Source organism: Eutrigla gurnardus, assembly GCF_963514095.1.
Source record: "Eutrigla gurnardus genome assembly, chromosome: 3".
Lineage (NCBI taxonomy): Eukaryota > Metazoa > Chordata > Actinopteri > Perciformes > Triglidae > Eutrigla > Eutrigla gurnardus.
Genome location: NC_139917.1, coordinates 9234667 through 9259149, shown reverse-complemented (window position 1 = coordinate 9259149; position 24483 = coordinate 9234667). Strand labels below are relative to the sequence as shown.

At 41.5% G+C, this 24483-nt stretch overlaps 4 protein-coding genes across 4 annotated transcripts; 2 read left to right on the top strand and 2 right to left on the bottom strand.

The window, feature by feature from the left end:
• Positions 1–416: 416 nt before the first annotated feature.
• Positions 417–6015, bottom strand: chic2 (cysteine-rich hydrophobic domain 2). Its single transcript, XM_084005336.1, has 6 exons — positions 5698–6015; positions 4586–4640; positions 4112–4267; positions 3969–4025; positions 3823–3882; positions 417–3268 (listed from the first exon to the last, which is right to left on the bottom strand). Exons 1-6 carry the CDS (start codon positions 5829–5831, stop codon positions 3218–3220), a joined length of 513 nt encoding a protein of 170 aa, XP_083861462.1. The 5' UTR covers positions 5832–6015; the 3' UTR covers positions 417–3217.
• Positions 6016–8015: 2000 nt separating this feature from the next.
• Positions 8016–9645, top strand: rhbdd2 (rhomboid domain containing 2). The gene has a single exon (XM_084005323.1). The coding sequence runs from the start codon at positions 8417–8419 to the stop codon at positions 9416–9418; it is 1002 nt and encodes a 333-aa protein (XP_083861449.1). The 5' UTR covers positions 8016–8416; the 3' UTR covers positions 9419–9645.
• A 937-nt stretch (positions 9646–10582) lies between these two features.
• Positions 10583–13292, bottom strand: LOC311010734 (OCIA domain-containing protein 1). The gene is made up of 8 exons (XM_084005328.1): positions 13117–13292; positions 12907–12991; positions 12724–12777; positions 12587–12634; positions 11995–12124; positions 11738–11907; positions 10884–11030; positions 10583–10802 (listed from the first exon to the last, which is right to left on the bottom strand). Exons 1-8 carry the CDS (start codon positions 13168–13170, stop codon positions 10765–10767), a joined length of 726 nt encoding a protein of 241 aa, XP_083861454.1. The 5' UTR covers positions 13171–13292; the 3' UTR covers positions 10583–10764.
• Positions 13293–15092: 1800 nt separating this feature from the next.
• slc34a2a (solute carrier family 34 member 2a) lies at positions 15093–22680 on the top strand (the record flags this gene model as incomplete). The annotated part of the gene is made up of 13 exons (XM_084005314.1): positions 15093–15500; positions 16688–16751; positions 16864–16974; positions 17770–17898; positions 18237–18380; positions 18550–18661; positions 19370–19562; positions 19997–20092; positions 20183–20303; positions 20690–20857; positions 20947–21063; positions 21402–21526; positions 22117–22680. Exons 1-13 carry the CDS (start codon positions 15477–15479, stop codon positions 22678–22680), a joined length of 1968 nt encoding a protein of 655 aa, XP_083861440.1. The 5' UTR covers positions 15093–15476.
• Positions 22681–24483: the final 1803 nt, after the last annotated feature.

Below are 24483 nucleotides of genomic sequence, written 5' to 3'. Positions count from 1 at the left end.
AACTTGAGGTCCAGTCATCCTAATTAGTCTCTCTGACAACTCCTCCCTGGAATTATAGCCGTTTCATCTCATCTGTGAATTCTCTTACAGCTTTTGAGCGGCATGCACGTTCCCAAAGTCTGTTTTTGTTCCACTCACCTTTGAAAGTGAGCCACCTCGTCTCGTCAGAGTGCTGGGGCTTATGTACCTCCCACATTCCTCCATTTTGTTGGGCTGCTGCTTCCACATTTGTCAAACAGTGAATGTTAGCCAGCTGGGCTTCTGGGTGCTTGACCTGGAGAGTACCCTGCTTCTGGTCATACAGTAAGTACTAAGACTAAAATCCAGTCAGCTATGACTTAGTGAGTCTAGATTTCCTGCAACTTCAGATGTCTTAACAGACTTTATGTCGACAAGGGAAGAAAAATCACACAGTTAGAGGAAGATGCCCATAGCCTTGTTTATTGGTAGTTTATTACTGTACATCTGCACGTCTGCTCATGAGTCATATGTACATATATCTGTCTCTCCCTCGTACACACAAACGCACACACGGACCATTCAAGATTATATAAAAAAGGACTCATTTTCTGTGCAGGGTTCAATCACAGTCTGAGATCTACGATCTCCCTGCATACACCGTGCACATACACACATACGCACACGCACACCACAAATATCTGCATATGGCCTTATGCCTTGATTTACATACAGCAGACCACAATCAAAAACATATAGAAAAGTGACCGATGAACCAATAGGCAACCCAGTGGTAATCAAGTGGATGTGGGTCATTTACCATACAAACCAACACCATTTTTTTCAGTTTGAGGGTACATGGCATATGTGCTCCATCCAAACCAGAAGACCACCAAAGGTTAGTAGTTTTTTTCCAAGGGGCATTTTTCAATTTCAAAACCAACGCCAAATGTATAATTTTACAATTATTCAAGTAATTCATTTGTGATCTCTATTCTTCACCCCTTTGTAACTTAACCCAACAGTGAGATTTTTCCCAATACATCTTGCTGCTATAAGTAAAATCCCCTGAGTGTGACCCATACAATCACTGGAGCTGTGTGACCTAAAACAAAGTGGCTTTGTCTCTGGAAGTTTTTCTAAATCATGACGTGTGCCGGGTGAGAAAAGCTTACATAAACCATCTCATTTTTGCCGGCAAATGGGTGTATGTTACATTAGACTGGGGTGTGCTCTATGATGTGTTCTATAACTTGTCAACAGTTTTAAAAAATAGTCTTAGACCTTTATGACAAAGCAGGATTGTTAGATAGCTAGATAACTGAACTGATGCACACCTTGCCGGCCTATTCATACACCCAGTAGACACAGAGGCCTGATATTAGGATTCATTTTCAAAACAGGTGATGCTCCCATATCCATTATTGGTCTCCACCAACTCCTGTGGGAAATATTTGCCTCTTTAGCTGCTAAATGCTTGACCATGTTCACCAGCTAGTCTGCTGTTTGGTGCGGACAGGTGGCGTACAGTGAAGCTACAGTGAGTTTTTTTAGAGCCTCGTCCATGAAAACATCTGCCTGCCACATGCCAGATAATCAAAACGCTCTGCAGTGCCGAAGGAGAACTGCAGTAGGGTGATTACATCATTACGAGTAACCCCGTTCACATGAAAGTCATATGTCATTGTTAATATAAAAACAGATTAGTGCTTCCGCTCAAAGTCCACTTTCCTGATTTGGGAGTAGTCTGGTTTTACTCAGTGCAGTTATCAAGTTAACGTCAGTAATCCTGCTTCATGATACAGAACCCTGGTATTACCGAACACCTAATAAAGAGGACCCAGCACACTTGGTCACCTCAGATCATTGTATGCAATTAGTCATACATTTAAAACGGAGAGGAATTTTCTCAGAAGAGGCATATCCTTAACTTGAACAGCCAGGGTCAGCAGATAAGGAAGAGAGGCCATGTGAAGGTGTTAAGGACAGATTGTGTGCTTTAGTGTTGATACATGACCATAAAGACAAAAAAAAGGAAACAACCATGACATACCTTTGCTGAAAAAAACCCAACCCAAAATAACAAAATTGAGACCAATTTCATGAATGCACATATTATAAGTGCATTCACGCATTTATAAATTACTAAAACAAAAGTAACAAAGATCGATTACGTCAAAGAAAGAACCCTGCTTTACAGTAGAGGATCTCTTCATGTCTGATTTGTCTCTTTTTTGCTTAGGTTTCTCTCTCTCAGACACACACACACACATCACAAATACAGTGACGTTTTGCAAGCATTAACTGCCTTTCTTTCACCAAAATAGTAAACATAACTTGGTACTAAAAAAAAAGAAGAAAGAAAGGGGTCTCTTCTCAATCACGAGTGGCTTTCTTTCCAGCTTACTTGTTCCACTGCGACTCAAAAGCAGTTGCTAGGCAGCCAGCCCATCACCTGGACACCCACACCGTCAAAGACAGATTGTTCCAGGTAAACTGTAGCATGAAGACGCTTTCATACTATGGAGGGTACAGTCAGAGTGTGTGATTGTCACTGGGTTGGGGGCGATGCACAGGGATGTGTGCAGATATGACGGGAGGCGACGGGAGTTATTGAGTTCAGCTGTTAAAGCCCCTTGCCGAACACGCTCCCGTCCGCTACAGAGTCGATTTGGATGACCGTTCCTTTGGAGTTCTGTGTTGTGTTGCTTCCAAATCCTTTAGAAGTGATCCAGAGCACCAAACCACCTATTACAAAAGCACTGGGGTGTATTTTTTATTTTTTTTTGCAGGTGAAGTTGGCGGTGAGACAGTAGGTAAAGTGGGATTGTGTGTGTTTTCATCATGGTCTGACTGTGCCATGTGCTTAGGTTAGGGAACATTACAAGTGACAAAATTCCAGTCGTAACTCAAAAGGACTCGATGTGAGACAACCGGTCTCCAGCTCTAGTTCCAAAAGCCGTAATGCTGCCCGTGGCTGGTTCTCCCGTCATCCCACAGGCTGGTGCCGGTTAGCATGGCTTAACAGTGTGCCAGCTCACCCATGGTAGATTCCCTCCATAAATGAAGCGTTGGGTGCTGGATTTGTAAACAAGGGTGAAGGGAAGGTATGTGTGGGAGAACGGGGGAGTGAGAAGAGGACGATCAATGCCAGCCTGTAAACAAAATCATTGGGGTATTTATTCAGGAGCTTGACAGCCATTGTGGTTCTGTGACAGAGCTGGGCAGCAGTCCAGGTTTAAGATCAGCCGCAGTCGGGCTAGTCCGGTCTGAAGATGGGGATCTTGGGTAAGAACTCTATTAGAATTACCTGCAGGAGATAGGAGAGACAGCGGTTACTGTAAGACGATACCGATAGTTCAAGTGGTAGAGATTTGGCTAGAGCATTTCTAACAAGGTAGCTATCATTTTACAATATCAGGTCGTATTGGGACATTGCAGGCTCAGTTACAAATCGGTGTGCAGAACTGCTTTATGTGATCGAGTAGATGGATGTGTCAGGTAGGGCTGCATCAAATAATTTGAGGCTTCGTTGATGATGCTGCCATTCAAATTCTAAATCAACATTCGAACGATAGGCAGCTTTTTTTTTTTGCACGTATATTCATACCGATTAAAATCGGCATTTCTGCACAGTTGCATATAAAGATTAGGCTTCACTAATTAGAGTTTCTCCTGTATTTATGCTGCAGAATTCTCATCAATCATTAACATCCTAGTCTCTTGTGTTTTAGGGGTTTTGGCATTAACTGTTAACTTATATTTGATGGTCAAATTTTATAGCATTTAAACAATCGATGTAAAAAAATAAGTCAAGAAGTAAATATATTATAATAAAATGAAGGATGAATATAAGATACTTACATATTCCATCATGTTGTTAGTTTCACACTTCCTTTTGCTTAGTCTCCAATGCAAACACAACTGCAAACAGAGTGCCATAGCGTTCAGATAGTTATTTTAACATGTCCTCACAGGGTGTTTTATTACACATATCCATTCATGCTCACCTTGTGGTAAAGTCTGCTGTTCTCCCACTCCAGAAGTTTCTCTATCGATCTTCTTGTCTGGAAGGCAACAGTGAGATTGGATGAAATTATTTTCGTCCCCCCAAAAAAATGTGGATTTACTGTGATGCTGTTGGTTGTCTCACCCTCTTGCTGAGGCAGATGACGGGCCACAAGCTGAAGCCTAATGTGCAACAGCAGCAGAGGCAGCCACACAGGAGCCACCGCACATTCACAGGCAGAGTTTTCCTCAGACAGCTGTTTACACGGTTAATACTGGCTTTGAATTCCTCTGGTGCCACCTGGGGAAATGCACATACTTGGTATAGCAATAAAGTACCATGTTTATTTATTTCACAATGTATTTAAAACACAACAATAGTGATTAATGCAAGATCAAATTTGATTAACTACATTAATTTAATCTGTGTTTTGTGTTGGTGATCACATGAATGAATAGAGAATTACAACATACTGCAGGACAGCACATTTAGCATAATACAATTATGTATCACATGTTGGCTGGTGACCATAACATGAGGGAAATCGTGTAGTGATGTGAATGCAAGAGTGTAACTTTGCCAAAGTTAATATGCATTCATGAATAACAAGACACTCACCTTTCCTGTAAGTGCTGATGGAAATTCTGACTCGAATTTGTTACTTAGCCCAAACCTGTGAAGAAGAGGGAAATCAGAAGACGTTACACACAATCAGACGTGCACCGTAAAAAAAACTGGCTTTTTGCCAAGTGGCATCACGTCTCCAACTTCACATTTCAGGTCACTCATCCAACTCCAGCACATATCTGGGGCAAATTGTTACAAATTCCAATGTGTACCAGGATAAATAAACCTCCTGGAATGTACCATCTTGTTTTTGAGGGAGCCCCATAACACAGAAACATCTGACATTTCATATTAAGTATGTCAAAGGTGATACATAGTTGTGTATATCCATGTACCCTAGACCTGAATCAAACTAATGATTGCCCCGTGACTGTAAGTGCTAACAAGAGTACAAATCAAACATACACTTTGAAAAGATGTGATCAGAAGAAACAATGTGAAAACTTAACACCATTCAGTTGCGTAATTGATGTCAGTAGCTTTAACCTCAAGCTGCTGATAACTTCTGCACTGTGTTTCCTCTCTGCCTGACTGGACGAGACAACATCCTGCAACTTTAGCTCCTACTGACACAAAAACAACTTTGTGTTCATGTTTACTCCGCACGGTTTGCTCTTCAGTGCTTTACTGGGGATAACATTTAGCAATTTCAGCGTACGCAAAATTAATCAATGTCCAACTCGTGCGCACCGGTGTAACTCCAGAGCAGCAGTCACGTCACACGCCACGGTCTCTGTGTCCTTTAAACCTACTCCCTCCGTACAAAACGAGTCTGATCCCGTGTCCAAGTAACGAAACGGTGGGAGAAATAACGGGGACAAGCTGTCTAGACGTGAAAAGAGCGAAAACAACAGCATGTCAAACTACGTGGCAGACACGGTAACGTGTATTCATGTAGCGGCTTGCACTAAAACGACAGCTCAAGTTAACCGCTCCTCGCCAGTTAGCCCGCTGCTAACTTGGTAGCTAGCTGGCTACGCTTGGTCACCAGCGGTGGCTAACTTAACTAGCGGACGGGTATCCACGAAGACCGCGGCTGCTGCTCGCTTATCGGTATCGGTAACCTCCCCCCTCGGTGCCTTCAAGTGTTGCCATTCGCTTACACAGTGACGTGGCCGGACCCTCGCACCACCACCGGGTCCGGAGCGTACTTGAGGAGCTGCTCCTCCGCGGCCCTGTCCTCGTCCTCCTCTTCCTCCTCCTCCTCTTCGTAGATCTCGTCAAAGTCCTCCATCATCGCACGACTCGGCCTCGCGCTTCCCGGGACAGACACCGGGACAGACACGATGCCGACGAACAGCGAAAGCTTACCGAGAAGAGAACACACCGAGAAAAACCAAGACAACCACACAAAAATAACTACCCGTCCCGGAGACGATACAACTCACATCGTCCAGCCAGCTCCGAAACAAAACATCAACATCCGCCGCAGTTACCGTACGACACCGGAAGGGGGACAGGCGTGCTTACGTCACTTCTTTTCTTTTTTTTTGTTCACAAAAAAATAATCTGAATGGTGCTTTTGTATCATGCAGATGTTGGTGGTTTTTTTTCAATTTAAATGGGAAAATGTCTTGAAAATAAAATAAAAACATCTTTGAAGGCTAACCTCAGCCAGGCTTTATTTCATATCCTTATGGTGCTTGTCTGTTTGAATGTGTTAGTATTTTATGTAGGTTTTCTCCACGTACTGCACTGACTACAATATGTTGTTTTATCCATAAATAGTAAAAATAGCAAGAAATGTGACAGCTTATTTTTAAAAAGAAGTCAGAAGTCGGCAGCATTTTAGTGTTGTTTGACCATGAATAGCATACTCTTACTCAGTGGCGGCTCCAGAGATTTTCTGTTGCAGGTGCTATGGGGATGCTCAACACTGAAGAGAAGGTGCTTTGAATTTCGGGGCATTTCATTATGGCGGTGGCATCGGACCACCCTTGGTATATATAGCTACACACGCGTACACGCATTAACTATACTCGTTCCACGACTATAAGCAATATATGTAAAAGTATTCAACACAAGGGCTATAGATACAACATACATGACATCAAGGACAAAATTCTGATTTCAGAGGTGGGGGGGACACAAGTATTTTTAATAAAACTCTAACTCTTTCAGTTCACTGTGTTTTCTAGTAGTTCTTCTAGTTTTCTATTGCTAATTTTAAGTTTACTGTTCCCTTTTTTGGTTTGACTGGTTGTAAATCATGTAGCAAAATATTATCACCCAATTCTAATCCAATAGTAATAATAACAACAATAATAATACTAATACATTTTATTGATCAGATTATTGAGAGCTTTGTAGATGATGAGGAGGATCTTGAAGTGGATATGCTGTTTATTGGGAGCCAGTGAAGGTGTTGCAGGATGGGTGTAACGCATTTCTTTGAGTAACTTACACTTTGACTTCTAAAGAAGTCTATTATGTCCACTTTTCTTTTTTTAGGCATCCTGGCTGCGTCTGATTACCAAACACACACGCACGCGCGCACATACGCACACGGACACCGATTCAAACGTAAATGTAAATGAAACCTCTGATATTAACATCCTTCTAGCGGACGTGAACTAACTTCCAGTAGCGGACTCCTGTAGGACTCCTGACCGCAGACTAGCAGACCGTCGGTGTGCAAGCAAGATGGAGTGACAGCGGGGACGGCCAATCACACAAGAAACGGCAGAGCCAATCGAGGCGCTTGTGGGCGGTCTAAACTAAGGGAAACAGGCTTCAGCTTGAGCGGACGTTTTCCGCTTGGTCCTAGTGCTTGACGCGTCTCTGTTTACTACAGCGTAACATTGTTTTTGGACGGTAAAAAGTGCAACGGACCAAAACGGCCTTTTGAAAAAGTGCAGGGGACATGTCCCCTGTGTCCCCCCCCCCCTAAATTACGTCCATGCATGACATTCAAATATAAATATAAAAAAACTACAGACATTTCTTGGGGGTGCTGGGCGGATGCTATGGCTATTATAGGGGGAGCTACAGCACCACCTAGCTCCCCCCTGGCGCCGCCACTGCTCTTACTACTTATAATAAAATACCGGATCGTGTATTCTGATCAATACATTATGTTCTATAAAATGATAATATGTCCTACGTTAAAAATCTCAACATTTCACTCTGAATTTTAGTGAAAGGGGGTATAAAGTAGAATGAACTGGCAAGTAAAATAAAGTGTTGCACTTGAGGATAATTTTATGTTGTTATAAGAAGTATCCACTGTATTGTCATACAATTATGACATTGAAAACAATCCTGGCGATGTGAACATTTTGATCATTTAAAAAAAAAGGCTTCACCGGAAGTTGAGCAAATTATCCTTCAAAATGCAACAGTAGTTATCTTTAGCTTGCCCATTAACCCTACAGACTGTGCGTTTTGCAGAGATTTGCAGCCCGGTCTCACATACAGTTTGTATGCTTTAATTTGCTGCGCAGTTAAATACAATCATTAGAAAATAGATGTCTCTGTTCGTCAATATACGTTTTACTTTTAAAAGGTTCGACCAGAAGTTGTTTTTAACACTTAAGCCAGCTAGCCGGCTTTGACGCTTAGCTAGCTAAAGTCTTACTTCTGGGAGCCGCGGCTAAAAACAGTAGAATAAGTGTGGTGGCCGTCAAAAAGATAATCGATGAGTGTAAACCTTTCACTTATATATCAGCCTACTTCAGCCTGGTAGGACAGAAGACGTCGGCTCAAAGCAAACCAGTCTGGATGTGACAGTAACGCTGCTTCCTGTCAGGAAGTGGGGGCGACAATTGAACCGCAGGTAAACTTTTGCTTCAGCTTCTTGGCAGTGGAAGATATTTTCGCAAGATGATCCGAACTGAGAACTTTAAAATGCTGTTTCAAGTTTGCAAGGAGGCGGTTCCGGTCTTCACGAGTGGGATTATAACCGTGCTACTTGTGTCGTGCGTTTTGTTCGGCATCCAAACAAGTTTCAACTTCCCTCAGGGGGGTTTCAGTGTTGGTGCCGCCGTGTTTCAACATGGACACATCCACAGGCTCTTCACGTACCCCTTTTACCACAAAACCCCTGCCCAGCTTCTGCTGAACATGGTGGCCTTGGTGTTTCTCAGTGGCAGTTTGGAGAAAGGTGTTGGCACCGTCCGCTTCCTGTTCTTGTTCCTCCTGCTGTCCACCACCACAGGAGTGTTTTACAGCTTCCTGGATCTCATGCAGGATGACAGCAGCCAGAGTCACACAGAGGGGTTGCTTCCAGTGGCCCTGGCATGTGTCGCTCTAACTACCATGCACACTAAAATGACTAAAGGATTCCTGTGCGGTGTCAGTTTCCCCACCATGGCTCTCCCTTGGGTGCTCCTCATGATCACCACTGCCCTCATCCCACACAGTGTGCTCCCCTGTAACATTATCGGCATCCTGGTCGGGTGGATGCATGGGAGAGGCTGGTTCTCTCGTTTGGACATGTCTGAGGCCAGGGCCGGCGCTCTGGAGAAGATGATGCCTTTTAGGTTGTTGGGGAGATTCAGGGCTGTTCAGTTTGTCCCTGCTTCAACAGAGGAGAGGAGGAAGACCCTGCTCCCACAAATCAATCCAACACCTGGGTCCTACCCGGTCCAGGCTTATGCTCCGTTGTCCAGTGTCCACACTGCCAATACCAAGGACAATATATATGAAGGCTGGCCGAATTCGACTAGTGCTCTGTCCAGTCACACGTCACCGTCCAATCATCATGGACACAGCTCTGCACATGGCTTTGGGCTAAGTCATGGACACGGTTCAGAGAAGAATTTGGGCCAAAGCTGCAACCACGATCATGGTCATGGTCATAGTCATAGTCATGGTCAATTGTAGTCAGGCTTATTTATTTGATTGCTTTCTCTGATTTGCCTTGCTCTGTCAATACTATGTTGTTGCAGTAGGCCTCAGCAGTATTTTGTGGACTTGTCTGCCTGGTTGTATATTTAAATTACATTTCTCTGACTGTTTATATGTTATGGCTGACTTTTGTATATACATTTTTAAAATAATCTTTTGTACATGTTCCCCTCATTTCCTCAAATAAAATGTGTGAAAAACAAAATGTCTAATTTAAAGGTAATAAATATGAGCATGGGATCATTTCTATTACTTCTCAACAGTTCTAAGCGTGGTGACGGCGGCTTGCAGCGAACGGTGCTGGGGGCGATAACGGTACAAAATCAAGCAAAAGTGTTGAAAATGGGAAGTTGAAGATTATTCCTACTGGAGGCTGCTATGCTTCTGTAACGGCGGTCAGGATACCATTATCAGCTGTAACGTCCATATCAACGCAGTGCAGAGCGGCGGCTGTGAGCTAGCCAGCGGGTCACACTCGATGCACGAACATTTACCAACGGAGTATGTCAACAAAGCAAGGAGAAGCACAGTTACCACTCACACAAATGGGAGAGTGACTTCATTCTCTGCTCAGGTAGACATTACTCCACTATTTCTTTCTTTACATTTGCAGCTTTAATAAAGCCTTTTCTTTTCCAGTTAAGTTTTGGGTAACAGATGGTTTTGTGACACGAAAAAAACCTGAGATGCCGTCATTGGAAACTGTTTGGGAAAAGACATCAGCCCAAAATAGGTGGCAGCTGATTGGATGAACTATCTGCCGGTCAAACTCTAACCGTAGCCAGTCAGGAGAAGAGCGGAAACATCTTTTCTCTCTCTTTTCAAGCTGCCATGCAAGTTTTGAGTGTTAATCAAATTTTAGTCCCCCATTTAAACTGTTACCACATTTAAAAAAAAGTATAAATCTCGCTGGTATGCATGCACCTAAAAAAATAACACTAAAAATAAATTCAAATTGACAAGGATGTAAAGTTGAGCGTGCATCGTGGTGTTCTTAGTGAGCACAAAAAGAATTAACAGCCATCTTGTGTGCACTGAAGTTGAAAATGTGGCTTCAATATTATTTATACTTTCATTATTTGAATTGTTGTTAGTGAAGATGTCAAAAGGTACACAATGAATTCCAATCAGCATCGCAGCACATAAAGGGACTTAGTCCTCATGTAATTTGGTTTTATTGACACTTTGCAAAAACATATCAGAAACTCACAACTTCATGACACCGAGTCACACTGGAGCAAAATGGCCGCTGCTAGCTGCTTACGGTACTTCAGTATCGGGGATGCCAGCATACATATTATGTGTTGATGTCAAATAAGGACTCAGTCCTCCCAGGCGTCTCCATAGATGTTTTTCTTCACTGCAACATAAGAAAGATAGAAGGAGTTTAGTCATTTTAGACAACAGTTGTGTATCAAACATCACTGCAGTCGAAGCTTACCGTGTTTCTCGGGTTTCCCTGGCTCCTTCTCAGGCGTTTTGAGCAACGTCTCGGCCTTCTGAGTTAGCGTGACCTCGTAGTTCTCTCTGTTCTTGAGCCTCAGGTTCTCGTAGAGGATGGACTTCCTCCTGGGCTCATCGTCTTCCACTGTGGGTGGTGAAAGGAAATTAACAAAGAGTCAATTAGGGAAGATGACTAAATTGATTTACTGACAGTTAAACTTACCAGTGGTGGGAAGCACATTTCGTCATAGGACAGATTTTGGCATCCCCAATAATCATAAATCATCTAATAAAATAAAAAGTGCAACTCTGGTATTAATTTACTCTGATGGAGCACAAAGCTAATTTTATTGTCTCTGCGTGCATCATGATTGTTAAATTTCTAATTCCAGGAAATAAAACAAAAGAATGTATGCATAGTGGAATCCATCATAATGCCATTTTATATTTATAATTTTAGCATCTCTGTTCAGCACTGGAAAATAAGGCCTTTCACCATAGTTGCACACAACTCTCTTTGCCTTTGATTGAGTATACTGTTGCAAGATGACACACTGCCATAATAGTGACTTAGGGAAAAACTGGGATGGTATAATATACTTACCTTTAGCAAAATATATATATATATATATATATATATATATATATATACACACACACACAAATATCAGTGTCTGCATTGTTCAGTATAAGTTGAAAAATATCAGATATTGCTAAATTTTTCCCAAACGAAAGCTTTATAAATAGCAAATCCTTAGTAACCCAAGATGCTGATTTTCTCTTTATGCAAATTTGCCAACATATGGTCATTCGTACGTTGTATTTGAAAAACATATACAGTCTCTGTGGTACCTGGAGTGCTGAAGTCATCTGCCTTGCCCATTGGCTCAGGCGCCTCATTATAGCCATATCCATGATCTCTGGTGCTGGCGGGCGTCTGGTCGGAAGTTCCCGCTGGCTGGAACATGGCATCAAATGACGGCGTGTCTGGGTCACTAAGCTCTGTCTGAGGAACCTGAGAGCTGGGGACGAGGCCAGAAAGACGGTTAGGGCGTAGCTGGTGGATGAAAACATACAGTGTTTCAGTCAGGGGTGTGTGTGGTGCTCACAGTTGTTGAGGCATTCCCGTCCTCTTTCTGAGTGCCTCTCCCAGAGGGGAGTTCTCCAGCCTCTTGAACTTCTCCTGGCACGTCTTCATGTACGACATCTTCCCGGCCAGGTAGCCACAGAAGCCGGCGACTGGAGAGACAAACATACTCAAAAGTATAAATATTTATCATTTTAGTCCCCTTGAAGCGATTATGAGACAACATTTTGGCCATGACTGCTTCTCCTTTCATATAATATAATTGAATTTCAACTCGGGACAAGTGTTTTAACTGAGAAAAATATTGTGAGCGGTGCGAAAATATGATACCGTAGCTAAAAAGGTAGGAATGGTCATTGTCTGGGAAAATAAGTCAACTTGAATTAGTGCAGCATTCAATAGGGTGTCTATTGTCATATTACACTAATAACATAAACACTTAGCTGTCAGTTTATTACATACACCTAGCCAACACAATGCAGTTGAATACAACAGTCATAAATGCACCTGCATTAAGATTGTTGTTTTATTTATTTTAAAGCTGTTTTAGAGGTGTGATTCAACATTATAGTCTAAATGAGGCAACTTTGACATCTTGAAGTGTATGAACTTACAGGCCACTTTGGGTAGAGATCCAAACCTTGGAGAAGCAGACAGAGTCCCTGCAAACAAACAGAACAGGGTCCATTTAAAGTTGGAGGTGTGTTTACATGTATTTCACAGATATGTTGGTGATTTCTCTGAGCGTTACCTTTGGCAACTAAGGCTTGCGTGATAGCCACGCCGATCAGAGAGAAGGGCACCGCTGTGAAGAAAGCATATTCGTGTCAGACCCAATACGGATGCGTCAAAGAAACGTCAACATTTTCACCTTGTAGCGGTGGGGTTTTTGCACATCAGTAGTCTGACCTACACGTGAAAGACAGAAACTTACACCTGTACCAAAAGCTCTCCTGGTTGCACTCCCTGAACACCCTCCTCTCCTCTTCTGTGGGGACGTACTCCATGCCCACAGGTGCCTGCAGATCAACACACAACACCAGCGTTACCTTGCATTCACTTACAGTCCCACTAATGAGATTTAAACAGGAGACTAGCCTGCTAACACGTTAGCATCCCGATAAGTGTTTATCGGTGCGTTTACCTGGCCGCCTCTGTGTTGCCGCTCGTCTGTAAAACCTGGGGTGGCGGATGACATGTTGACGGCTATATCGGTGCTAATTTACGGTTTTCAAAGCATGTGAAAAAACAAATTGTAAGCCACTCGGCACGACTCGACTTCTTCTGTTTGGTACAATGTCATTGCTCCTCCAGCGAGCACTGACAAGACCCGGAAGTAAAAAAAAAAGAAAAGGTGCTATTTGTTAGTTAACTGAAGCGACAGAAATCTTGTTGTTATTGTTGTTTTAACAATATTATGTGCAAAGCGTTTTGTAGTATTCACTTAATTTTTCTGTTTTACTAGCGTACAAACCCCCAAAAGAGTTAATTAGTCAAGATTCAAACTGGGTCTTTTATTTTGAAAGTTCAAGACTCATTCAACCGACGCCCTCTAGTGGCTGTCAAAAATATTAACACCACAATAATGCAAAAAAAAAAGAAGTAGTACCATATCTAACATTATATTACGTTTCATTATATTACTTATATCACTGAAAATACTACATTACTGCTACATAATTAGTTGATTTTAAAATGATGTGCTATTTCATGGTAATTTTATTCTCCAGTAACTACTACTATGATACTATTCCTTCTGTTAATGCCACCACTACTGTTAATGCTACTACTACTATACTACTACCAACACCAAATGCAGTTGGAACCCAAGGGCCTGGGCTGCACCAGATTTCTGCCTAAAAGCCTATTAAGGCAGTTTTTTCTCGCCACTGTCGCTGTAACGCTTGCCCCTGGGTGATGTTGGGACTTTGAAATTGTATTGACTCTGGAAATTTTGAGTGTATTCTAGTCCCGCTCAATGTGTTAAGTGTCCTGAGATGACTTCTGTTGTGAAATGACACTATAAATGAAATTGAAATGAAATGAATTGTATATAATATAATTGTTACTACACAATCTGTTTATATATATGACCATAACCCTATATGTTTAAATAAATAATTAATTAAATATCAATTTCCTTACTCATAACCTGTCACTGTGCTGCTGTAATGTGTGAATCACTTTTCTTTACGTCTGTTGTGTCTGCTTACTGACTACAACAATTCATGTTCTATTTTTCCTGAGTTATGAAATACAGCAAGTCAGCTAGAGTACAGACAGATAGAGTCCTGTTTGTTTATCTAGAGCAGGTCTAGAGAGGAAGGAACAGAGGAGAAGGAGAGCTACTAGATGACAATCATTTACTGATAAAACTAAAAATAGTGTATATATTTCCCAGTTATGCACCTGTTCGCTGTTGTTTCATCTGTGCTGGTTTGCATGGTAGAGGAGCGTACTGGTCATTTGGGGTTTCCATTGAATTTTATTGCGTTATACTGACAGATGTTTCAATTATTGTGCCCACTCAGTACAATACAGTTCAACAGTACCACAAACTACAACCAAAACATTAAAATTACAATTAGACTGCATCCGTTTTAGTTGGATGTACCTATTAAACCAGAAACTGATTATAGATTCAAGTAGAAATCAAGCCTGGAGGTGTTTCATTGGACATACAGAAAAGTGCAGTGGTGGTGATTGTAAGGGTGTGGACCACTGTAAGAGAGATACAGGATGTCCTTGCCTAAGATTGTCAGGTCATCACTTCCATGGAAACTTAATGCATTAGTGTGGCGTAGACTAACTTAAGTTCTCTCATCCATCATCAACACTTATGTAGGCCTAAACGTAGGTCAGTGATATGGTGAAGTATTGAACAACGGGCAGCTGTATTAAGAGAATCAATAGATTGCCACAAAAAATCTCATTGTGTGCCAAAAATAGAACAAACCCACATACACAAACTCTGTGGGACACGCTGCACATCCGGCAACCTCCCCCACCCCCATGTGGTCAATCTGTAAGTGGGATAAACCTTTGCCAGGGGAGCCGTTCTCTCTGCACTTCTCTCCCAATGGTCCACCAGCTGGAGCCGCCATCACTCCGAGGGCTTTCTGTTAAGGCGATATGGGAATGTCTCTGCACATCAACCTCATATGAATGAGGCGTAGAACCAGTCAGGTGTTCAGGTAAGGTACACAGGTTAGTGACAGCTAGTGCAGGTGAAGGCAGACACCAACAACAGACTTATCAGGTACCATGTGAGTTGGATTGCGACAACTCGCAGTGAGATTACAACAGTGTCAGGAAAGACGAATCAAGGTTTGATAGGTGTGCTTATCTAGACGGAAGTGTCCCTGATGATGTGAATGCTGCACATCGCACTCCCCTGCCCTACGCGGACCCCCCACCCACCCACCCACCCACCTTTCACTCCACCTGCCTGGGGGAAGCACTTAAACCTGAAGCCCAGGTGAACTCGGCACACACACGGGGAGCATGGACTCACTACGCCTGCCACAGGTGAGGACTAGCATGGCCACTATATTGGTTACAATTGTGTGTATATTTATACTTGTGTAATAGGCTGAATAATACATCGTTATTGTTTTTGCTTTACTGTAAAAACATACTGCTAAGATATATAGAGGATGCTATTATTTGAGTTGTTACTATGATGATGGCAACATGATGATGGTAACACATTTTAATGGTATGATGTACAAAATCATACTTCTCAATAAAATGTTTTAAAGTATGTTTCCTATATGAATATAATAGATGCACTGCAGACCACAAAGTGTGTGTGTGCCTAAACTCTCAACTTAAGTGACAAAATGGACCAAAGCCAATGAAAGACTGGTAGACACTGTATTAATACACATCTAAAACTTATCTGGGAAACAACAACAAACAACTATTGTAAACAAATAATTAAAAACAAACATACATTTTATATGTATTTATATTATTTATATTTAAGATGATTGTATACACTGTTAATGTATACGTTCAAATAGGAAACTGATTAACTTCTCAGTCAATGGAACACGTTTTAAAGCCGGTAGAATCTTTCTGTGTCATACTGTTGTGTGAATGGAATTTTACTGCAGCTAGAGCATGTGATGATACGATCAATACTCTGGCATGTGAGGGAAAGTGTGTGTGTGTGTGTGTGTGTGTGTGTGTGTGTGTGTGTGTGTGTGTGTGTGTGTGTGTGTGTGCGTGCGTGCGTGCGTGCGTGCGTGCGTGCGTGCGTGCGTGTGTGTGTGTGTGTGTGTGTGTGTGTGTGTGTGTGTGTGTGTGTGTGTGTGCGTGCGTGTGTGTGTGTGTGTGTGTGTGTGTGTGTGATATTTCTGAACCTAACAGTTAACAGGGTTTTAGATATAACTGATTTCTGTCAAAGGTGATATGACATAATATGATGCTGACCTCCATTATGATGGCACCTGGCAAACATTCAGGCTGACATATTTGATTTAACTGCAGTCTCTTTAAAAAGTGTTGGTTTTCAACTTCAACTTTAAGTGAATGACAAATAAAATTTAAGCACACTAAATATTACGGCGGCGTATTAGGGCCACTGGAGGAAGAGCAAATTTACTTTTTTTTAACCTCCAGCGGCCCTAATACACCGTTGTAAAATATAATAAGAGTATTTTGGAATTAAATCCTCATGTAACCTTTTTTATTTCATTTTTCTTTATTAGCCAATGGCTGCTCAAAGCAATGGCAATGAAGACCTCAAGCAGAGACGTGGAAATAAGAGCAACGGTATTTTTAATTTTGTATGAATTGTAACAGACATTAATATATACATATAGATGACGGTTACATCTTATGTTTAAATTCTACACAAAATAAGACAACGTCTTGTTTGTCCTAGAGGTCAAAGCGAGCCCTGCACACTCCACTGTGGCTCTGATCGAGGAGGAACCGGAGGACCCGGACCCATGGGACCTGCCGGAGCTGAAGGACAGCGGGGTCCCGTGGTCAGGTGAGGACGACAACTGTAACACAATGAGTGCAGCGCTGTCTTATCCATGTACTTCATGTGTCCTGATTAGATGTGTTCGGTCAGTAAGTAACAGATGTACATGCCTGCAGATGGAATACAGACACAGACTGTAGATGTGATTAAGAACGTCGTGGCATAACCTTGGGAGTTGTCAAGTTCACTGTTTTCATGCTGTTAAATAAACAAGTGCATAGCTGCATATATTAATACATTCACAGCATATAACCTCTTCTTACAGCACTATAAACAGTATTCACTGCCCACTTGAGTAGATTTAATGTGGGCTGGAGAGTTCCTTTGTTCTCAGGGACATGTGTAGTTATAATCACTTCAACTAAACATTACATCTATATTGATTCAAATCATCCAAAGGTGATTATAACTTTTCATAATCCCTCTGGTTGGCTGAACTGAAGTCATCATTGCCTCATTAGATGGACTATAAATCAAATCAGTGTTATTGATCTGATTATTTAGGAAGCATTGAGGTCATACATTCTAATGGGTGTGATAGACAATAGCCAGATGGACAGCTGAGCCAACCTGTGCCAACACACTGTAGACACGGATAGTTTTCCTATAACGCTCAACACTCCTTTTGACACTGATGATGCACTTTAATGCCACAGAGCCATTAAACATTAATCACACCTGTGTTTTTCCTGCTATGACAAATTAAAAAAGGCCCATAAAACAAAGTTGGCCAAATCTTTTTTTTAAAATAATGTTTTCTCTTTTGTGTTAAATCCCATTCATGTCTGGTGCCTGTCCCAGCTCTGGATACCAAAGGGAAGGTGTTAAGAGTGTTGGTGTCGGTGGGGAAGTCGATCCTGCTGCTGGGTTTCCTCTACGTGTTCATCTGCTCCCTCGACATCCTCAGCTCAGCTTTCCAGCTTGTTGGAGGTAAACACAGCGACACTTGTCTGAGGCCACAGATTACTGTAATTGTGACCAAGTCGCATGCTGGCTTGTCTTTTTTAACTTGTTATAAGTGGAAAAGTAGTTTCTAGCATCAGTTACGGTGGCTTTGTTTTCAAATCTCCCAGTAAGTCATGACCAGAGTGACAGTGGTGATAGTGATCCAGCCTGCACAACAGGACCCTGACACTGAAGCAGCATATTCTGTGCTTTTTCTTCTGTGACATTTGAAAATGTCTTCTTGCTTTAGATTCTGTCTAATCACTCTCCACCTGCATATTGTTCTGAAGGTGCACATGCATTTTTCTGTCCACCATGTCCAGGTAAAGCAGCAGGTGACATCTTTCAGGACAACACAGTTCTGTCCAACCCTCTGGCTGGTCTGGTCATCGGTGTCCTGGTCACCCTGCTGGTCCAGAGCTCGTCTACTTCCTCCTCCATAGTTGTCAGCATGGTCTCCTCTGGATGTAAGCACACACACACACACACACACACACACACACACACACACACACACACACACACACACACACACACACACACACACACACACACACACACACACACACACACATCCATGTACGAATGCATGAATGATAATGATGATGATGAAGGAGACCTGTGTTGCGTCGGCAGTGCTAACGGTCCGGGTGGCCGTTCCTATCATCATGGGCACCAACATTGGCACCTCTGTCACCAACACGCTGGTTGCCATGACGCAGGCCGGTGACCGCAGCACCTTCCGCAGGTAATCATTTTCTATTTGATGGATTTGCCTCCTTCCCTGTAAGGGGAATCCACAAACGATCTCAAGAACGTTGTGTTCTTCTGTGAACTGCAAGAATACGTAAAGGTAATCTGGACACAGAGCAACAGTGTCTACTGTCTGACTTTGATGAATCATCTTTTATTGCTATAACAGTCATATCCAACAACAGATGCATCAGTAACAAGCATTTCATTTCTGTCTGTGAAAACCATGTACATATCCAAAATGCCAGCTTGTAAATAACGAACAAAACATAGTTTTTGAGGTTCGTGGCAGGAGTTTGGGAGGAATTTACAACTAATAAATTTTCATTATCTCACGTACTATATGAAATCCTGCCCTTTTTTCTAAAAATGACGAATATTGCAGATTAAAAGTGTAAACAGTAGATGTTGAACAGCCATTTTCAACCAAGAAATGCCGATTTATTATTTTTAATTTTTTAGTTTCATCACAGTGAATACGTCTAGCCTAAGTGTGCAGTCACTTTTTTTTTCCTATAGTGCATGATCATCAAGTTTATCTGAAAAATAACAAAATCACCATATTTGGAGATTAATGTTACTATAAAGTTTTACATACCTTCTAGCTAGATGACTTATTCCTGGACAACAATAATACTTTATTTATAAATATCATATGTAATTTCCCTTTGCATTCATGTACCCCCCTTCACAATGTGCCCAGAGCTTTTGCAGGAGCCACAGTGCACGACTTCTTCAACTGGCTCTCTGTGCTGGTGCTGCTGCCGCTGGAAGTCGCCACGGGTTATTTGTACGAGGTCACCAAGCTCATCATCGACTCCTTCAACATTCAGAGTGGAGAAGCCCCAGACCTGTTAAATGTCATCACTGACGTCCTCACTGAGTCAATTATACAGGTAAAATTTCTGATGCGTACAAACTACCTTTATTGTTCAAGTCAAAAGAAAATGTTTGTTGTTAGGACATTAAAACGACCCTCAGGAGTATCATGGCAATGTGACAAGAAACACTGCAATGTTCAATCAAAGGCAGGGAGGAAGAACTGTTATATTTAAAAATATAGAAACAAACTCAGCTTTGCAAAATGTTTTATGAGGAAGAACATTATTTTGATTTTTTCATAAGAAACCTTCACAGGGCCCCTTTAACATTATTATATCTGATGCAGTATGAACCATGAAGCAGTATTACATATTCTCTGTGTTTGGAATGATGTGTTTTGTTTTATTCCCTGAAGCTCCAAAGTGTCAGATAAATAAGATGCCAGAATAAAACATTATCATCTCTGTCATGGATTTACATTTCTGCACCTTCCTTCTCTCCAACATAGTTGGATGAGTCTGTGATTAGTGGGATTGCCACCGGAGACCCTGAAGCCAGAAACAAGAGTCTCATCAAGAAGTGGTGCCAAACCTTCACCAACACAGTAAGACCGAAGCGTGTTGACTTGGTAGCAAATATCCTCAAACGTCAAGAAGATTAAAGTCCCTACTGTCAAACTGCTACTGCCTTTCAGACCTCAATGAATGTCACGGTTCCTGGTCCGGAGAACTGCACGTCTCCGTCTCTCTGCTGGGTCGATGGCAACTACACCTTCACACTGAAGAACGTTTCCCAAACGTACAATGTGCAGAAATGTAAGAATAGTTTTCTCAGTATTTTATTTGATTTATTTGTTTTTTTTTACCAAAATAAAAAAAAAAGTAAAATCTGTAAATTAAGCAAATGTGTAATATTCTCCCCAAGATATACATGGACTCATATCACATGGCCTAGCAAACGTGTTTAACATCAGCAGCTACGGCCTGTGTGCATCCTCGTGTGTGTGTGTGTGTGTGTGTGTGTGTGTGTGTGTGTGTGTGTGTGTGTGTGTGTGTGTGTGTGTGTGTGTGTGTTCAGGTTGTTGTAGAATTCCAGGAAAAAATCCATGAATTCAGTTTGAAAACTAGAAGGATAAAGCCACCGTCTGCCGTATCCACGCTGTGTCATCATGTCTCATGTGTGTGTTCCTGCGTGTCCACAGGTACGCATCTCTTTGTGGATGTGAATCTGCCTGACCTGGCGGTGGGTCTGATCCTGCTGGCTCTTTCTCTGCTGGTGCTCTGCTCCTGCCTGATCCTGATTGTCAAGCTGCTCAACTCCATGCTGAAGGGACAGGTGGCTTCAGTGATCAAGAAGATCCTCAACACCGGTGAGCAGCACACTCAAGAGCAATGAGTTTGATGTGATCGTGTTGGTAAGTGATCCATGAATGTTGTGTTTGATGTTTCCTGTGTGCAGATTTCCCTTTCCCATTTGGCTGGGTCACAGGTTACATCGCCATTGTAGTTGGAGCTGGAATGACCTTCATTGTGCAGAGCAGCTCAGTTTTCACTTCTGCTATTACTCCACTTGTTGGTGAGGTCAATCATTCATCCATCCTCCCATCCATCCTATATCTATGTACCATTTTGCACTTAAAATCCCATAAACATACCATTGGAATCTACTTTTCTTCATGTTTCTGTGTCTCGTTCTTCTCTCTTTCTCTCTTTGTGTGACATTTTAGGCAATGAATTAATGAAAACACTATAATGGGATTGTGGGAGCAAACACACTTTACATGTTTTCCTGAATCAGCAAGACCTGAAGCTAATAAATGCAACTCATTTCCTGTTATGATAGACTAAAAGAGGGTATGGAAATATTATATATTAACATGAATTTTTAATCCATGCCACGTTTTTTTGAAATAGGTATTGGTGTCATCAGCATAGAAAGAGCATACCCGTTGTCTCTGGGTTCAAATATTGGCACAACAACCACAGCCATCCTGGCAGCTATGGCTAGTCCTGGAGACACGCTGGCTAACGCTCTGCAGGTCAGTCATTCACACACAAAAGAAATGCACACATTATAACAGACTTTATATGAATACCTTTTCAGTCAGGGACGAAGAAGAACTATTAGGCAGAAGAAGTCGGTGCTTGTTTACTAATCTTTATTTCTGTAAATAGTCTAAACATATTTTACTGCAGGAGATGTTTAGCTTTTATAACAAAAAATGTATCATGACCTATAAGGTATAACAATAATAACTGTGAAATTCAGAATGTATTTATTGCGACTTTAAATTCTTAGTTTTACATGAAGAATGGGTACTTAATTCCTAATACATTTTTTCTTGTAAGATTTCCTGAAAATTTGATGAAGTAAAGGGAAAATAGGAATTGCTTTCAAAGAATGGCAATTTAGAAAATTCTGATTCAAAATACATTTTTAAAAGTACATTTTTATTGGGAATTCTCTGACTCTCGGACAAGATTAATCTTTTCATACATGCTCAGCTGGCCAGCTGTCAACTGAATAAGAAAAGTGTATCAATTAAATGTATAGAGTTCACTTTATTTGAATGAGGAGAAAAATAAGGACTGATGCAAATCAATAAAGTTTGTTGATTGTTGATTCCAGATTGCCCTCGTGCACTTCCTGTTCAACATCTCAGGCATCATTCTATGGTATCCAATCCCCTTCACCCGCATCCCTATCCGGCTGGCGAAAGGCCTGGGAAACATCACCGCCTCCTACCGCTGGTTTGCGGCTGTCTACATCATCACCTTCTTCTTCCTTTTACCACTCCTCATCTTCAGCCTGTCGCTGGCTGGCTGGCAGGTGCTGGTGGGCGTGAGTGCACCTCTGGCCATCATGTTGATCATCATCTTGGTCATCAACATGCTGCAGAAACGGAAACCTGGGTGTCTGCCCGCAGCACTGCGGTCCTGGGACTTCCTCCCTCTCTGGGCCCACTCTCTGGCTCCCTGGGACAAAGTGGTCGGCGTGATTAGCGCCAAATGCTGTTGCTGCTGCAAATGCTGTAAGGTCGCAGCCGGCGACCAAGACCCCAGAGAGGAAAGTGTGGAATGTAAAGAGAAGCCACACACACAGGTGTATGATAACCTCGCCATGAGTGCAGAGAAGGAGGTGGAAAATGAGATCAATTTAGAGCTAAAGATTCTACAAATTACGCGGCTTTGAGAGTATATATATATATATGGTGTGACTATTTGCGCATGATCCAAAGAAGTGCTTTGATAGTGTCACAAGGACCAAACACATTAAGGCAAAACTCTCAAATGTCCATTATATTTATGTTATAACTTTAGTGTAAGGTGGGAAATGGTTATATTCCAACTCTCAGCGTATCAAGAGCCAGACAGGGAAAATAACATGCTGCAGAGCTGCATCGCATTAACTGAAGTGACCTTTAAAGGATAGGCCTGGCAATATTCTTTATTATTAACTAGATAATCAATTTCTGGATTTCCATACATCAAGCATCAAGCCAGTTGGCTCCTGTTGAAGACATAAATGCTCACAAATATATAGTTTAATTTAATAATGAATAATTTCCTAAAGCAGCTGAGCATTGTAATTGATCACAAACATAACTTCAATAGAAGGAAAAGTGCATTTGTTGGGGACTATTGCAATGTTTTCAAAACTGCTCAATCCTCTCTGTCTCCGGGGAAACAAAGCAGAGTTTGGTTGTTATGTTAATGTAGCCAAGATCCAATCGCAAAAGTTCCCATTAAGAGTCAAATAGATCATCAAGCAATAAGAAAAATAAAGAATATCACCAGACTTATGCTGTCGTAAATTTCTTTGTAATTTTAGCTCTAATAATTAAATCACAATGTAAAATTTTCAAACTATAGCATTGAATTTGATCTCACAGGATTACTAAAATAATGAAATATAAATGTACGTGTAAACTAATGCTGGAGAAAGTCAATAGTTGGTGACCACAGCGGACAGTTAGAGCAGAGCAATGCAAAGGTGGTATTATGTTCTATGTTGTTAAAATGTGAAACTCCTGAGGATGCCATGGCCTTACATAGTCGGTCAGCGTCACATCTGCACAAAACCACAGGCTGGTTCAGACAAACACACAAAGTTTTCACATTTTCATCCGGATTTGTCCTTTGTTTATCTACAGAGACTAATCAAATCTGGTTTTTACTGTGTATAAAGGACACTGAAATCCTTATCACATCGTTTTAAGGTGTAAAAAATATTTGTAATTGAGACAGATAATTGTATTCAAGGAATATGTAGTTTGAAATTTGATGAATGTGCATCTACCGAAATGTTTTTAACTTTTAATGTGTATTGTTGAGTTGTATATTATGTCTCTAATAACCATTTAAAAATAAAAGATTCAAAATCATACTTAATTGAAAGATTATGTTTTTTCCCCTCAGACACCACTACACTCAGTATTAAATGTTACCTCATTATCTTGTATTGAACCCTGTTATATATAATAAGATAAGATATTATTTTAGCCCTGTGATGGACTGGCGACCTGTCCAGGTGAACTCTGACAGCTGGGATCGGCTCCAGCCCCCCGCGACCCTGAATACAGGATAAAGCGGTAGACGATGGATGGATGGAAGACATTATTTTATGATTATTACTATTGATAAACGAGTTGACACCATGCAGTTCGGAGAAACAAACATGCTCCATATCTCAAAGTGTCATAAACTTTATCAACATAATTATTATCATCAGGATTATTAACACCTTGCAGTTTTGCAATCACATGGCTTTCAGAGAGTCATGTAGATTCTGGTTCTCGTGTTTGAACGAAACACAGTCGGTGTCCAGGAAACTGTGCTGACGCTCTACTGTCACGCCACCAAACCTTCTGCAAACAAAATGAAATGGATTATCAATATGTCAATATCGAGGGGAACTACCACGAGACACTTTCCACAACACTCACGCAAAGTAAATATAACACTCGCTCAATAAAAATCAGAGCATTTACTCATG

What these genes read in the sequence shown, in the direction of transcription:
- chic2 (XM_084005336.1), bottom strand. Translation starts at nt 5,831, where the DNA reads ATGATGGAGGACTTTGACGAGATCTACGAAGAGGAGGAGGAGGAAGAG. An exon ending in GGGTCCGGCCACGTCACTGT is followed by an intron (nt 4,641 to 5,697) that starts GTAAGCGAATGG and finishes TCTTCTTCACAG; the next exon opens with GTTTGGGCTAAGTAACAAAT. An exon ending in CTAACAACATGATGGAATAT is followed by an intron (nt 3,269 to 3,822) that starts GTAAGTATCTTA and finishes TATCTCCTGCAG; the next exon opens with GTAATTCTAATAGAGTTCTT.
- rhbdd2 (XM_084005323.1), top strand. Translation starts at nt 8,417, where the DNA reads ATGATCCGAACTGAGAACTTTAAAATGCTGTTTCAAGTTTGCAAGGAG.
- LOC311010734 (XM_084005328.1), bottom strand. Translation starts at nt 13,170, where the DNA reads ATGTCATCCGCCACCCCAGGTTTTACAGACGAGCGGCAACACAGAGGC. An exon ending in GGAGAGCTTTTGGTACAGGT is followed by an intron (nt 12,778 to 12,906) that starts GTAAGTTTCTGT and finishes CTTTCTTCACAG; the next exon opens with CGGTGCCCTTCTCTCTGATC. An exon ending in ATCTCTACCCAAAGTGGCCT is followed by an intron (nt 12,125 to 12,586) that starts GTAAGTTCATAC and finishes TTGTCTCTCCAG; the next exon opens with TCGCCGGCTTCTGTGGCTAC.